General features: G+C 39.6%; 1 protein-coding gene across 1 annotated transcript in view; it reads left to right on the forward strand.

The window, feature by feature from the left end:
• TSPAN17 (tetraspanin 17) overlaps nucleotides 1-15749 on the forward strand; it is a 19901-nt gene extending 4152 nt beyond the window's left edge. The window contains exons 2-8 of the mRNA XM_015824270.1: nucleotides 3394-3444; nucleotides 6231-6377; nucleotides 7242-7412; nucleotides 10859-10984; nucleotides 11543-11590; nucleotides 11935-12051; nucleotides 14855-15749. Coding sequence (XP_015679756.1) covers nucleotides 3394-3444; nucleotides 6231-6377; nucleotides 7242-7412; nucleotides 10859-10984; nucleotides 11543-11590; nucleotides 11935-12051; nucleotides 14855-14920 — 726 coding nt within the window. The 3' untranslated portion in view covers nucleotides 14921-15749. The remainder of the gene's footprint in view (nucleotides 1-3393; nucleotides 3445-6230; nucleotides 6378-7241; nucleotides 7413-10858; nucleotides 10985-11542; nucleotides 11591-11934; nucleotides 12052-14854) is intronic.
• The last annotated feature ends 559 nt before the right edge of the window (nucleotides 15750-16308 follow it).

Below are 16308 nucleotides of genomic sequence, written 5' to 3' on the forward strand. Positions count from 1 at the left end.
TCTAATTTTCTGAGATTGTGGATTTGGGGTTTTCATGAGCTGCAAGCCATAATCATCACAGTTATGACACATCACGGCTTGAACTATCTTGCTTTGCATGTAATGAGTCTATCTCATATATTAGGTTCACCTTTTAAGTTGCATTACTGAAATAAATGAACTTTTGCACGATATTCTAATTTTTCGAGTTTCACCTGTATGTTTGCCACCTTGAATTATTTATAATGGCTGGGTTAAAAATCTAATAGATAAAATAACTATTTCCCTTTTTGTTAATTATCCTAGTGCCAGGGTGAGCATTCCAAAAGGTAAGGAAGTGGTCAGGAAGTAAACAAAAACAGAAGGTATGAAATTAAATAGTCTTGTCAGTTTTGAGCCAGAAAACACAGTTGTGGTCATATGATTTCCCACTGAGTAACCACTTTGCTTAGGAATGGATTTGCTGGTCCTAACTGTGGTTGCTATACAAGGACTACCTGCATATGGGGGTGGGGGAATATAGCAAATTACTTTCCAACTTTTGGGCCATTTTCAGGACACCAAATGGGTTAATAATTGAGAGCTGAATGATCTGATGGAATGTCTTTAACTGAAGTATTGAAAGTTCATATTCTATTTTAGGAAGGAAATCCTATGATTTCTGATGTGTGAGCCTAATAGATTTTAGTGATAGAATAGAAGCTCCTTATTTATTATGCAGAATATTTATCTTTCCTCTAGATGTACTGATCTCATACAATACACACCTACTTCCCTCTCTTTTTCTTGCTACCTTCCACTCTTAAAGAAAAACCGTGCCCAGTTGGAACATTGCTATTGTGATTACTTACAGGTTGACGGAAAAAAACCAAAGGAGAAAAATAAATCACAAAGACATAAATATCAATACTTTGTATACATCAAGGACATGATCAGAGCAAGTTGGCAAGAAAAGATGTTAAAAAATATTTGCCAAATAAAAATTAAATTCTGCCAGATACTGAAAACTCACTAGAAAATGAGAAATTAATATTGAGAGAAATGTCTGTTCAACTTCTCCAAGATCCATTTGAAAGAATTATTGCCAAGTGCAGTCTTCCACATGTGTAGGGACAGCAGTTTCCAGAATTGCTAGTCAGTATTGGAGGATGCAAAGATAGGAAAGGTTAACAAGTGAACTTTCACATTGGCTATGAATTGGCAGGAACCTACTGTTTAAATGCAGAATGCAGAATACAGAATAATAGAATTGGAAGAGATCTTGGCGGTCCTTTAGTCCAACCCCCTACTCAAACAGGAGACCCTATACCATTCTAGACAAATGGCTGCCCATTCTCTTGTTGAAAACCTCCAGTGATGGAGCACCCACATCTTCTGGAGGCAAGCCGTTCCACTGATGTTCTCACTGTCAGAAAATTTCTTCTTAATTTTAGGTTGCCACATTATGTGATAGCATAAGGCAATGGTGGCAAACCTATGGCATGTGTGCCAGAGGCGGTACTCAGAGCCTTCTCTGTGGGCACGCGTGCCGTGCCCCGGAGATGGCGAGGGACTGGCCCCCGCTGCCCTGGCCCCACCCACCCAGTCTGCCATGACCACCCCAGCCACACCCACCCGGCACCCTGTGATAAATAAGTGGGTTTTGAGTTGCAGTTTGGGCACTGGGTCTCTAAAAGGTTTGCCATCACTGGCATAAGGCATAAGGAAAAGAAAAATGTTAAAGTCAAAAAGAGATTCCCTAAAATTAATGGGCAATAAGAACAGCCCAAATAATTCCAAATTTTTCTTGACTGTAGCCTGGGACTTTATGTTTTGACAAGAAAAAGTTACTGAGTGAATTTTATATTTTCAGTTATGCACAATATAGATTATATTTGTGTGAGTCGGCAAGTGTTGCTAACTGGCATTATTAAATCGGAATGACATTTTTAGCATAGACGTTTCATGTGAGAAAATCACCTAAGAATATTTGCTTATTTGTTTATTACATTTTTGTCCTGCTTTTATATTTTACCACATCAACGCAAATAAGTGAAAAACCAGGATTTGAGGTTTAACATTCTTCAAATATTAGACCTATATTTTAATATTATTTTACTAAGGTAAATGTGAAGTGAATTGAAATATGATTCTGATTTTGTATCCAGAGTTAATAAGATGAAGTAAAACATAGTTTTCTCATTTTCATGTTTGGGAAGATTGTGGTCTAAAAGGTATCCATGAGAGAACTATTGAGGAAGCTTATTATTACCTTAATGATTTCTTATTAAATCAATACAATTATGTCTGTATCACTCTTATTTTTAATTACATACTGCACATTGTATTGTTTCTTTGTTTCCTGGTGAAGATTGGCCTTATACAATATCACAGATATTGTACAAGGGCAATTTCTGAATTCTTCACATTCCACCTATTGAGATAACCCTCACAAAGCCCTATAGGCAATGGCAAACAAATAGCAATTGACACTGAAAGAGGGCAGGACTTACTCTGTGGGAAGGGGAAGAACTGTGATCAATGGTGCTGCTGTTTCAGAAATCTTCCATTCTTACCATGGGAACAGCATAGCCATTGTCCACGCTGTGCCAAGCTTCCAACTGCTCCACATGATGTGTTTTCAGCCTTCTGTTTTCCAAGGCTCCCAAGTTAGACTCCCAAGTTAGACCCATCACTATCCAAGTGATGGGTATCCTGCTAATGTGGATGGGGTTGGCAAATGACAAGGATTTAGTTCTATCTAGCCTATGTATACAACCATAACATTGGATTTGTTTGGTTGGAAAAAGTTAAGATTCATATTTAGGTATTGACTCTATGGAGGTAGGCAAAATTTCTTTGCTAAGCGAGACAGTTGTTGTGTTTTGACTTGCCACAGTTAAGTGAATCACTTAGTAGTAACACAGTTGTAAAGTGAACTTGGCTGTCCCATTGACTTTGCTTATAAAGGTGATCAATGTCCCTGGGACATTGCAATTGTCATAAAAACAAATCAGTTGCCAAGCATCTAAATTATGATCGCATGACCATGGGGATGCCATAAGAGGCAAAAGTTGGTGTGAATCATGATCTGTCTTTCTGCAGAAAATGCTATAAAATGAGGAAGGCGTTGTGCCATTCTTTATCAGGTCCACATGAAAGACCAGATCTACAGATGAAGGTTCAATTAAGCTGATTTATTGCTAAAAACGGATGCACAGGAATCTTCTCAAATAACAGTCAGTATCTGGTTAGAGTTAGAGGATCCACAGCATTCAAGGGGAGTTGGAATTTGTGGTTGTGTAGGGATTCTAAGCTGATCCCTCTTTTGGCCCCTCCCTTGGCTCTGCCAGTCATACATTCTTACTGTAGAGCTATTGGTAATTGCTCCCTGTTGTTATCCTGTGCATGATGGTGGCCTTTTCTCTTTTGCAGTTGCTGGGGGCAGCTTTCCTAGCCATTGGTTTGTGGGCTTGGGCAGAAAAGGTAAGTATGGCCAGGAAGGGAATATTTTTCTGGCTGTTGTATCTAAACCCATCTTGGTATCCAGGTAATAAATTGTTCTAGTATGGGTATTTGAACCATACCTGTATTATGTGAATTGGACAAATTATTCACATATATTATTGCCTGAGCCCTTTGTGGGATATCACTGTCCTGCTGGTTCTTTACACTGAATTGATTGAAATTTCTTTTAACTTTACTTATTTTTTTAAAAACACATAGCTGTTAACATTTATTAACTTTTATTTTACTTATTTTATGAAAAGAATAGTTAATACTCAAGTTTGGAATAAAAAGTATATCTATATCTATATCTATCTAGATTTATATAGATCATGAGTTATATAGATATAGATATAGATATATAATAACTCATCTATATAACTCTAGATATGCAATGTTTTTTTTCACCCAAGGGCTACATTTGGTTTTATAGTGAAATGCTGTGGACCAGCCTCCAGAAAATAGTGGGTGGTTCCAGGAAAATGTTTAAGTTTTACTTAAATTCAATAAAATATGCATAATTAATTCAGTAGTTCAGTTACATGTAGGCATTGGAATTTGCTAACCATTTTTTGGAATTTTACTCGGAAGCTTTCAGTCTGCATGCAACCTGGGGGCTTGGCTAAAAATGCACATTTAAATGAAATGTGTAGATTGTGTTACTGGACCAAATAATGAGTCCTTCTGGTCCAACATTATTAACAATTAGCCAGCTAAGTGTCCATGAGGAGCTAAAGAGCAAATTCTTTTGAATGTAAGAAGCTTTTGGCTGTTTTCTATATACTTGTTTTTCAGAGGTTTACTATCTCTGTACATTAAATGTCATCCAGCTGCCAATTTTATTTTCCCATCCTCCATGTTTATTCAGTCATTTTTATAGCTAAGAACGAGCCTAGAACCCAGTGAACTGTGCTGAGTCAGGTCTCTGAGAACATGTGCTGAGCAATAGCTGGTGAGCCTCATCATGTTATATCTTTGTCTCCAATCATCTTCACATACTACCAGCATACTCTGATTTTCTGAAACCAGATATAAAATAACATTTATGTACACTCTCCCTCCTCCATCCCTGACCATATTTATTTCGTGAAAAAGCAGCTGTAGGTTGTAGTCACCAGGATGATTTCCTATTGAGAATGGCTCACCTTCCCATTTGCCCCCAGCAGGGCTGCTTGCTGCAGTTTTCATGACAAACAGCAGCTGAGAGGTGGAAGAGTTTCATTTGGAAACTGGCATTGAGCCCAGATTAGAAGGATATTTTAGTCTGTTTATTTACTTATTTACAGAAAAGTATATACTGTTCTGCTCATAGTACTCCAGGTGGATTACATAAATTTAAAAAGTCATATTAAAATAAAACTGTGGCACAGTGACCATGTGCTACTCCTCTCCCCAAATAGCTGCCCAATCATTAAAACATCCTAAAACAGTGGTGGCGAACCTATGGCACGGGTGCCAGAGGCGGCACTCAGAGCCCTCTCTGTGGGCACGCGCGCCGTTGCCCCAGTCCTAGGCCTTCAGCTGGGTTTTATAAAACCTTTTCACTTTAGGCCTCTGCCGCCGTGTGCAAAAAAAAAGGTTCAATCAATCAGTCAATTTCAATTTCTCGTGGGAAAAAAAAAAGATTTTGCAAAGTTGGAATTGATTGATTGAACTTTTTAGTCCCACCCAGTCTGCCATTAGCGCCGCAGCCACGCCCACCCAATGGACCACACCCACCCAATGGACCACACCCACCTAATGGGCCACACCCACCCGGCACCCGATGATGCATAAGTGGGTTTGGGGTTGCAGTTTGGGCACTCGGTCTCTAAAAGGTTCGCCATCACTGTCCTAAAAGAAACTAAAATCAATCATCAAATACCCAATTACCACCTTGGAAGATGTCACTGAAGAGGATGCTAGGTGTAGCGCAGGTGTACCACTATCTTTGGCTTCGTGTCCTTGTTATCTGATGCAGAGAAGGGAACTCTTGGTGGAGGTGGAGCCTGAGGATATCCTGGAGCCAAAATCATGCAATTTTATAGAACAAAATCAGCCCTTTAAATTAAAATCAGAAAGCTGTCGGTAACCACTGCAGCAACAAAGAATGGGAGGTTTTTACCTGCTAGAATTCTGACTGCTTAAAAGCGGCCTGCTTAAAACCTGTGTTTAGCTGTGTACATAATAAAAAACAGCTTATTTTCCTTTACCCACCTGTTTACTTTTTTCTTTCTCATCACTTTATTTTCATATATACCATTTAAAAATTCATTTGTAATGTAAATAACAAATATGGGAGAATACATGTGTGTTTTAAAAACTATGCAAATTCTTCTGGGCAAGCTAAGGTTTGAGGGGTCCTTCGTGCTCTCTGAGCTTGCGTGTTCTCTTGCAGATGTTTCATTACCCAAACTAGATAACATCATCAGTGCTAGTCTAAGCTAAGGTTAATTCCCTTTCTGCCTTTGTGATTAATGTACCATTTCCTTCCCCAGCCAATCTGTAGAGCCGGAAATTATTCTCAGAATTTCCAGTCAGGAATCTTTATTCATTTGAAGGGGACCAAGATGGGGAAGGCTGGTATAAATATATAATTTACTCTTCACACACCATCAGGCAGTTGGTACAGTAACTATTGTGTACATAATCTCAACAGTGGAAATTCTATGTCATTGGGATTTTTTTTTCATCCATATAAAGGAAAACTGATTTTTGCTGGAGGGAATTTGGCTGTGGTGTCAACTTCAGCTCTGTGTTTTTTTCCTTTCTCTATCTCTATCCAGGGCGTGCTTTCCAATCTATCATCCATCACAGACCTCGGTGGCTTTGACCCAGTCTGGCTTTTCCTCGTGGTTGGAGGGGTGATGTTCGTGCTGGGTTTTGCTGGCTGTATTGGGGCACTGAGGGAGAATACATTCCTACTCAAATTTGTATGTCTTTTTCTCTTCTTGTTTTTTCTTTCCTTGTTGGTAATGTAAACTGGGCTTCTGTGGATTAAATCATGACTTGACCAAGAACTCCCAAGGTGAACATTGGCAAGCAGTTCTTTTTCCTACTCTTAGTCCACTTCATTTTCAGGAGAAAATGGCCATACTGGCGTATATTACAGGATTATGGAGATAATTCACATGTAGCCCTTTGAGTGCTTACAAAACATACTGTGATAATTCTTGGTGTAGCATTATTCTGACACTGGACTTTGGAAACTAGGCAAGGACTTAGAAAGTTTCGTGTAGTCTTTGCTGTATGAAGAGCGTAATAGAAATTGAGTTTTATTTTGGCACTGGAAAGAAAACAAGACATAATGCTTTGAATTGATGTTTTATGCAGGAAAGTTATATTTATCTTTTAGAAATGGATAGAATATATAAGTCGGAACAAGGGGCATAATACAAGTTGAAATAACATTAGGAAAATAATACAAATGTTATTGTTGGATATTATATTTTTCCTGAAAGATCTGAAGAAAAATAAAGTATTAATTCAATTTCCTTCTATTACCAGGCAGGAAAACAATATAGAGCTATGAAGCCATATAGTCATATGAATTGAATTTTAAAAAATAGCTTACTATCTTAAAAATTAACTAGCAACACCACATTTGTTTTATTTTGTCCTTCAGTGCATCAGCTATCCTCTGACAAAATATTAAGCAAAGTTTCCTTTCCTGTGACTTGTGCTTATCTAGTCAATGTGAGAGTGAGCCTTACCCTGAAGCAGGATATTATACTCCCATACTGATGGGAGATCTTTTGGCTTTGCACACTAATGCTGTACCTCTCTTTTGGCACCAGTTCTCTGTGTTCCTGGGGCTCATATTTTTCCTGGAGCTGACAGCTGGTGTCCTGGCCTTCATCTTCAAGGGCTGGATCAAGGATCAGCTCAACTTCTTTATTAACAATAACGTCAAGGCATATCGCGATGACATAGACCTCCAGAACCTCATAGACTTTGCTCAGGAATATGTGAGTTATGTAAATTACCTAAAGCAATATGTCCATTTGTAATGTTTGTGTATGTTAGGTTAGGGGTCCCCAACCCCCAGTCCATGGACTGGTACCGGCCGCAGTATGCCAGCAACTGGTCCGCACAAACAAGCAAAGCCCCATCCATGGGATGCAGGCAGCACACCAAACCACGCATTCTCCAGTCTGTGGAAAAACCTTTCTCCACGGAACTGGTCCCTGGTGCCCGAAAGGTTGGGGACCTCTGTGTTAGGTGATAGGGAGTTTGTTTGGAAAAATCCTGGTTGTAACATGACAGCTTTTGAAACATTAACTAGTCTCCAGTAAACCTTTGCCCTGGGTTTATAAAACTACCCCTAAAAATCTCTTCCTGTTATATGCACATATACATATACTATACATATACTGTACGTATACATATACGTATACATATACATATACGTTTGGTCTCTATTCTTTGAGGGAATATTCCCCCAGAGATTCAATTTCCACTTCTCACTCATGTTTAGATATAACAATTATCATCTGTATAAATTATTGTGTAAAGTTTCCATATAGAAATGCAGGTGACAGTTACTGTTACTTGCTTTAAGCCCAATTTCTGGTGTGTTTTTTCAAACATTATCCTGTTCTAAGGGACAGGAGGTATTTCAGTAGATTATAAATTTTTCTGGATTATGTTCCTTATTTTAAATATGCTACAATAATGGGTATTACATAGTTACGTAGATGAGAAGGGAGAATTCCAGGGCTGCATTAAATCCCTTGTAGGCACAGGAACATTTATTTTCATAGGTCCTTGTTGTGGTAATAATCCAGATGCTTAGCATTAAAGATAAATTTCCTGAAGCTACATTCTTCAATAAGTCATAAGGAATAAGACATAGTAGGTATCTGCATAATAAAGTAGGAATAATATATTAAATACATTAAACTTTCAGATGTATGATTTTTGACTTTACTGTCACTTTTCTACTTTGAAATTTTCTTTTTAACTTGAAGTACTTTCATGGGGTTTTGAAAGTCTTAGGCAAGACCTATTTAAGGCCTATTGTCCCCACTTGATAATATGCACACGGACAATTTAATTGAAAGTATCCTTTTCTATCATCCATTTTTTATTTCTCAATTTGAGAAAAGTTTGTTTGTTAAGCATTAAGCAACTTTACTATCATAGTCTTTTTTTACCTAGAGAAAGGTGAGCAAAAATGTGTTTTGGTGTTAATTATATAATCAACAATATTTTAAAAAACAACAACACGATGCTAAGATGATCTTGATCAGAAAGGCAAGATGTTGTTTAATCAGTGTTTAAAACAGTGTTAAAATGCTCTTCTCTTCAAGTGCTTTTGCATTAATATCTCTATAATTTTTGAGAATGACAAAACCATGTTCTAGTGCAAATTGAAACATAAATTAAAAAAGAAGTGAAAATCACTGCTAACATGGCAATAACAAAGTATGCACCACAATTTATCCACTCAATATGCAGGTGTATATATATGTATATATGTATATATACATATATATATACTCTGAATAAATGACCCTAATGTCTTTTTTTCGGTCACTTTTCAGTCCTCAACAAGGGCAAAGCAATATGGATCATATTTTTTTTCTATCCCAGAAGAGATCAAATGCATATATCAGAAATTGGGTAATAGTACTGTATACTGTAGATACCTCATAAAAAGTCCTATTTAAGAGTAATGATTTTTATGTATTCAGTGAGATATTGGATATATCTTCATCACTTTGTAATCGATCTTTCCTGATACCATTCTTGAATCATTTGAATACGTGTGCTTCAGTTTTATAATTTGAACTGAAATACCTTTTCTTTCTACATTATTTTTTAAGAAATGTAATTACACTATTTACACAATGTAATTTAATGTTTATAGCTTTAAAAAGCCAGTACATCAGCATGATTTTAGCAATGGAGTTTTTGGGGAGGTCAAATTCTTTTCACTAGTAATAAAATGCTTTCCAGAACTTCTTTTAAAAAGTTATAAAGGTAAACACGAGATTTTGCACAAGAAATTTAAGATTAAAAATGATGAAAATGGATTTTTTAAAATCCTGCACAGACCTGTCCCTCTTTCATTTACTTGACTTTGTCAGAAATACTCATAATAGAAAGGGCTTGCTGATAGCAACACAGTATATTACTTCAGGTGAACCAGATGCTTTCTTGAAAATAAGACAGAAGAGTAATTTTAGGCATGTTGTTTCCCACGTGCATCGGGTTATCGTTATATAAAAGAGAGGGAAGAACAATAGGGTAAAACAGAGGCTCCCTGTTCTGTCCCAGCCTACTTGAGCTCCTTGTTAACTCACAAGGAGAAACCCCTCTTCCAAGAAGCAGGCTGGAACCGATGTAAAAATAACCCCCTTTTATTATTATTTGCAGACCTAAAAAATGTCCAGAGGCAAAGGCAAACAAAACACAAATTCAATGAAACTTGATTTCTTCTAAACGGAAATTGTCCAAAGGCAAAGACAAACACAATGCAATGAAATCTGATCTCTTCCAAACAGTTGCCTTCAGCAACCAGCAACTCCCACACCTTCCCTTTTATTATGCAGCCCAAGGCGTGGCTTCCTAATGCCTTCTCCTTTGCCTTTGGAGCCGCCCCATTGCCTTCCTCTCTCTCATTGCCTGTTGGCATTTGTAAGCATCCATGATGTCTTCCAGGTGGGAGTCCTCACAGTCTGACAGTCTCCCAGCACAGCTGTGTCTCAGCCTGAGCACAAGTGGAGGGGCCAGGCTCCTCATCAGACTGTAAGACTTGGAGCTCATCAGAGCCTTTCTCTGACTCTGATGGCACTCCAGGCCCTCCTCTTCCTCCTGTGATTCCCCAGACTCAGCTGCCGGGTCCGCTGGCTGATGAGGAATCACATCACCCCCAACCTTTTAGGCACCAGGGACCAGTTCTGTAGGGAGAGGTTTTCCGTTGATTGGAGGGGGCGTGGTTTCGTATGCTACCTGCATCCCATGGATGGGGCTTCACTTGTTTGCGCGGCCTGGTTTCTGGCATGCGTGGCCTGGTGCTGGTCCACGGACTGGGGGTTGGGGACCTCTGGGGTAAAATATAGGAGAGCAGCAATTTGAAAAGCATGATTGCAGATGAACCTCACCAAGTGAGTTAACAGTGCAGAGCAAATAATGAGTGTGGAAGTTCTGTTCCTTGTTGGGACTCATCATTAGACAATTAAAAGGTATGAAGGCCAAAGGTGAACCTGCCATCTCATGGCTGATAATGAACCTGCAACATTGCAAAATTGCTTCCTGCATTAAACCTTACACATTTTTCCATCTCCTGTTTTTATTTTCCAAATATCCACGCTTGTCAAAGTTCATTTGCATTCTTTTTGCTCGGTGCTGCAGAGTGCTGCGGTTTTCTGAGCACTCCTCCCAGTGGTAACCCTGTCTCCCTCTGCAGTGGTCGTGCTGTGGGGCTCATGGACCTAATGACTGGAATCTCAACATTTATTTCAACTGCACTGACTCCAACCCCAGCAGGGAGCGTTGTGGGGTACCTTTTTCCTGCTGTGTCAAGGATCCTGCGGTAAGGAGTTGAAATACGGAAATAAGTGAGATGGATTCTCACTTTGCTCATCCCCTGTAGACCTAAATAATGTCTGAGCAGCTTTTTTAAGGTCCTCATATTAACATAGGAATCTAATTGTGTAAATTGTTAGGAAAATAGTACATAGATTAAATGCAGCCTTATCCCAAATGATAATTTTAATTTGGAGAACAAGTGTGGTGCAGGGATTAAGCTGTTGGACTAGGAGCATGGAAACCCAGGCTGTGGATAAGGGGGTAACAGTATGTATGCTTCTTTGAGCGCCTGTTGGAAAAGGTGGGATATAAATTTAAAACAGAAATAAATAAAAAAAACGAGTGTCAGCTATATATTTGTCATTCCATGGAATTCCTTCATAATAAAAGAATGGAGGTGGAAAAGAGGAGAATAGCTAAAGCTGAAGGTAGAAGTTGCAAATTATTTGGAAGGGTGTGGAATGAAAAGCAAATGCTGAAGATATTTAGGGGAGAAGCAGTGAATTTCTCTTCTCGGTTCCCAGAATGATTTCAATTAGTTTTGTGTCTCTTCTTTTGACAGGAGGACGTTCTCAATACCCAGTGTGGCTATGATGTCCGCCTTAAACTGGTGAGGGTCACGTTTGTGCGGTGGGGAATCTGTAGTGCAAAGAACAAGGTGGGCTGTCTGTCCAGGGAAAAAAGGCCGGGCTGGGATAAGCATGAAAGAATGGCCTGAATTTAGAGCAAGAACACAGGTTCTGAAAAGGGTCTGCGTGGGAGTATTAGAATGCCACTGACTGCAACAGAGCACACGCATCTGGCCATAGGTTCAAGGGAAAGCCCTTAATTAGGCTACCAAAAAAACTGCATTTTCTGAATTTGGGCTGAGGGGAGGTGATTACTGCAGTTTGTCCTGCTTTTAAGGCTCTTCGGGTGCTCTTCTGTACCTTTTTTTTTTTTTTTTTTTTGCAGGAGCTGGAGCAGCAGAGCTTCATTCATACTAAAGGATGTGCTGGTCAGTTTGAGAAATGGCTCCAGGACAATCTCATTGTAGTGGCAGGGACCTTTGTAGGTGTGGCACTTCTTCAGGTAGGAGCTTCCATGTTACTGAGAATTCCCTCTTCAAGTAGCCCCTATGTGGAAATTCCATCCAGCCACCCTTCCTTGATATGCAACTTTCCTGGGACCCTAGGCTGCAATTTCATCCATTTGACCAGGAAAATGACCAGAATTTATCAAATATACAGTGATATTACAGAAGGGGAAAAGACTAGTTTTGGGTGAGAGTAGGAAGTTTTTAGGTAGTAAATTGTTTCCATTGTTGTTTTTATGAACCTTCAATTCCCCCCAACCTCAAAATGATACTACTACCATACTATGGTGCCTAGGTTTGATAACTAGTTTTACCCTATCTAGAGCACTTTGTTGTTGTTAGTTGCGAAGTCGTGTCCGACCCACCGCGACCCCATGGACAATGTTCCTCCAGGCCTTCCTGTCCTCTACCATCTTCTGGAGTCCATTTAAACTCACACCTACTGCTTCAGTAACTCCATCCAGCCACCTCATTCTCTGTCGTCCCCTTCTTCTATTGCCCTCAATCTTTCCCAGCATTAGGCTCTTCTCCAGTGAGTCCTTCCTTCTCATTAGGTGGCCTTTACTGGAGGATTAACTCTGTTCTCTTGCCACGTACTCTGACAAAGCAGGTACTTAATCCAAATGAAATTCTATTGCACACGTGTTTGGGGTGGATGTAATTTTTTCCCCATTATTAGAAGGTTATTACTTTCTTACGATACCCCATTGCAATCAGGTATGGATAGGACCAGTTTTTGAGTAAAGTCAGTTGCATAGTTTTTATGTTCCATCCAGGTCATAATAGTGAATGCATAATACTAATGAAAATATTAGTAATAGTAGTACTAGTATATTTTTTTTCCTCTCTTTCCATCAGTTTAACATGGGAAACACATCTAATTCTCCTGCCTACTATTTGTTTCAGAGTTAGCTTTGTGATGGCAGTGGGATTAGATCCAAGATATGTGGATACCTGTCAGTCATGAATCTTGCAAGATGGTTCATTTCATAGGAATATGTTGATAAAGGAACTGGAAAGAATTGCAAAAGCTGCTTTTCAGTGGATAGCTAATAGTTGTATTAATTGCACATGCATAAATGTGACTTTATCTTATAGCCTATTTGTGTTTGGGTGCAATCAAAAGTAGGGAACTTCAAAGTGGAGAGGATATCTGCATTCGTACATCTTTGTTCTCTTCAGGTGACTGCAATTTGTACCTGATCCATTCATTTCAGTTGGATTACAAAGGAAAAAATCCTTGTTGAAGTCTAACCCAGTGTTTCTCAACCTTGACAATTTTAAGGCATGTGGACTTCAACTCCCAGAATTCCACAGCCAGCATTGCTGGCTGTGGAATTCTGGGAGTTGAAGTCCACATGCCTTAAAATTGTCAAGGTTGAGAAACACTGGTCTAACCTATAATAACTAGGGGAACAGGTGCTGTAGATTACATTTCTATAATCATTAGGTTACAGGAAAAGAAACTTGAGTCCACAGATTGAGGCTGCCTTTCTATAGCTTTGAGGTGGGATGTTGCCTTTTCACTGGTAGGGCAAACCTGACCAGGCCTTTCTGTCACTTGTCCTGGAGTAATAATGATTTCAGTGCTCTGAGCATGAGAATGAAATCAATAGCTTCATGCTGCAGCATTTCATGGTTCAGAGGTGTTAAGACTGCATCCCCCAAACTTTCTGGCTGGAGGGAAGTGGGTAGTGGGGTGCCCCAGGGCTCTGTTCTGGGCCCAGTGCTCTTCAACATCTTCATCAACGATTTGGACGAGGAGATAGATGGGGAACTCATCAAATTTGCAGATGACACCAAGCTGGCAGGAATAGCCAACACTCCAGAAGACAGGCTTAGGATACAGGAGGATCTGGACAGACTTGAACACTGGGCGCTATCTAACAAAATGAAATTCAATGGTGAAAAAAGTAAGGTTCTACATTTAGGCAAGAAAAACCAAATGCACAAGTACAGCATAGGTGGCACCTTGCTCAATAGTAGTAACTTTGAGAGGGATCTCGGAGTCCTAGTGGACAATCACCTAAATATGAGCCAGCAGTGTGCTGCAGCTGCCAAAAAAGCCAACACAGTGCTAGGCTGCATTAACAGAGGGATAGAGTCAAGATCACGTGAAGTGTTAATACCACTTTACAATGCCTTGGTAAGGCCACACTTGGAATACTGCATCCAGTTTTGGTCACCGCGATGTAAAAAAGATGTTGAGACTCTAGAAAGAGTACAGAGAAGAGCAACAAAGGTGATTAGGGGATTGGAGGCTAAAGCATAAAAGGAACGGTTGCTGGAATTGGGTATGTCTAGTTTAACGAAGAGAAGGAAGAGGGGAGACATGATAGCAGTGTTCCAATATCTCAGGGGCTGCCACAAAGAAGAGGGAGTCAAGCTATTTTCCAAAGCGCCTGAAGGCAGGACAAGAAGCAACGGGTGGAAACTAATCAAGGAGAGAAGCAACTTAGAACTAAAGAGAAACTTCCTGACAGTTAGAACAATTAACCAGTGGAACAACCTGCCTCCAGAAGCGGTGAATGCTCCAACACTGGAAGTTTTTAAGAAGAGACTGGACAGCCATTTGTCCAAAATGGTATAGGGTTTCCTGCCTGAGCAGGAGGTTGGACTAGATGACCTTCAAGGTCCCTTCCAACTTTACTACTACTACTACTACTACTACTACTATTATTATTATTATTATTATTATTATTTGCAAATACTTCTGGAAGATTAGGAAGGTTGGTGCATTGGTTATATGTGTGCACAATAACAAGCATTTCACAAGCATGTCTTCAATTTGTATTTCAGATATTTGGTATCTGCCTGGCCCAGAACCTAGTGAGTGACATCAATGCTGTGAAAGCCAATTGGTGACACCAGAATAGAGATTTTGCTGTCTCCTACAGATTCCCAGATCTCCTGAAGGACTGAAGCCTTCAAGCCACAATCACTGAGTGCTGCTAAACCATCAACAAGCTCCTATTGGGGGGTTGAGTGGGGGTCACCAGTATTAATAACTGCCTGATGCCCTTCCATAGCTTTCTGTTCCTGACTGGGGCATATGTGTCATGTAAATAGTATTTATGTCAGGCTTCTGAAGGGTCCTTTGACCCACTGCAAAAACTGCAGAGTTAGAAGCATCTCATGCATATAGCCAGGAAACAGCTCTGGATTTTGTTGAGTGACCACAGGAGGCCCCTATTGATGAGTTAGCATGGCTCATGTGGTTTCCACTGAGGAAGCTAATGGAAACGTCCTAATTCTGCTGCCTGGAGCAGCTTCACACTTGTACTCTGTCCTAGACTCCTACTTGAATTCTCTACACTCTACTCCCTGTCTGCTCTGCTCTCCTACTTACCAGGGAGATTAAATTAGGGATTAACTCGAGACTGAGTTCCCTTGTTCAAATTAGAGTTACATCTTATTTTGTGGATTGTACTGTTGGTTTCTGCTGTTGTCCTAAGAGGTCAGAAACAAGCTGTCGGGAAGATGCTGTCATATCTCATTGGTGGCAGTAATCTTCACCCTTGATTTTTAAGGCTTCAATTCTGGCAGATGTGCATTCCAGTGGGAATAAAATGTGCCAGACAGAACCAAACAGGTCAGTTCAATCCAACCCACCAAGAGTTAAACCAATGGCAAACTAAAAATATTCTCGGATAGTTTAGAAAAACATGACCCTGTAACAGAAATGAATCTGTTCCGAGAATTTGATTGCACCGGTTTGTACATTATAGAATCTTACAAGTTACTTTAACTTAAAAGATAAATTTGGATATGTCTAATCAGCCCATTATTTGTGTGATAAATGTGCAGTCCTTTGTATGCAATATCTATTTCTCTGAAGGACCCACAAAGAGAATTCTAGACTTCTTGAACCAAGTTTTGTCCTTGACTGGACATAATGCAACCTTTTGTTCCAGTAGTTGGCTCATAGCCTTGCAGAGTACTTGTGTTTCATGCAGTGGCACAATACTGAGAAAGATTTTGCACTGATACATCTTTCTGCACTGCTACGATGTAGTTTCTACTACTTCCTTTCTTTTTGATAGGAGTTTATCTTAATCTCCCTGGACTCTGTTGCTGGCAGGATTGTTCAAGTATGTTGCCCTCCTCTTCCCCATAAAGTACTTGTTAGCAAATATTTTTCGGGGATATTTTTTACCCTATTGAGCCAGGCTGACAATTCTGTTGAAGTGGACCAGTTCGATTTGGGACTAGTTTGTGTCATGGATGTGAATTAGATGCAGTGGTATTCTTAT

The sequence above is a fragment of the Protobothrops mucrosquamatus genome, unplaced genomic scaffold, assembly GCF_001527695.2.
Source record: "Protobothrops mucrosquamatus isolate PMUCROS unplaced genomic scaffold, P.Mucros_1.0 scaffold2175, whole genome shotgun sequence".
In the NCBI taxonomy this organism is placed as follows: Eukaryota; Metazoa; Chordata; class Lepidosauria; order Squamata; family Viperidae; genus Protobothrops; species Protobothrops mucrosquamatus.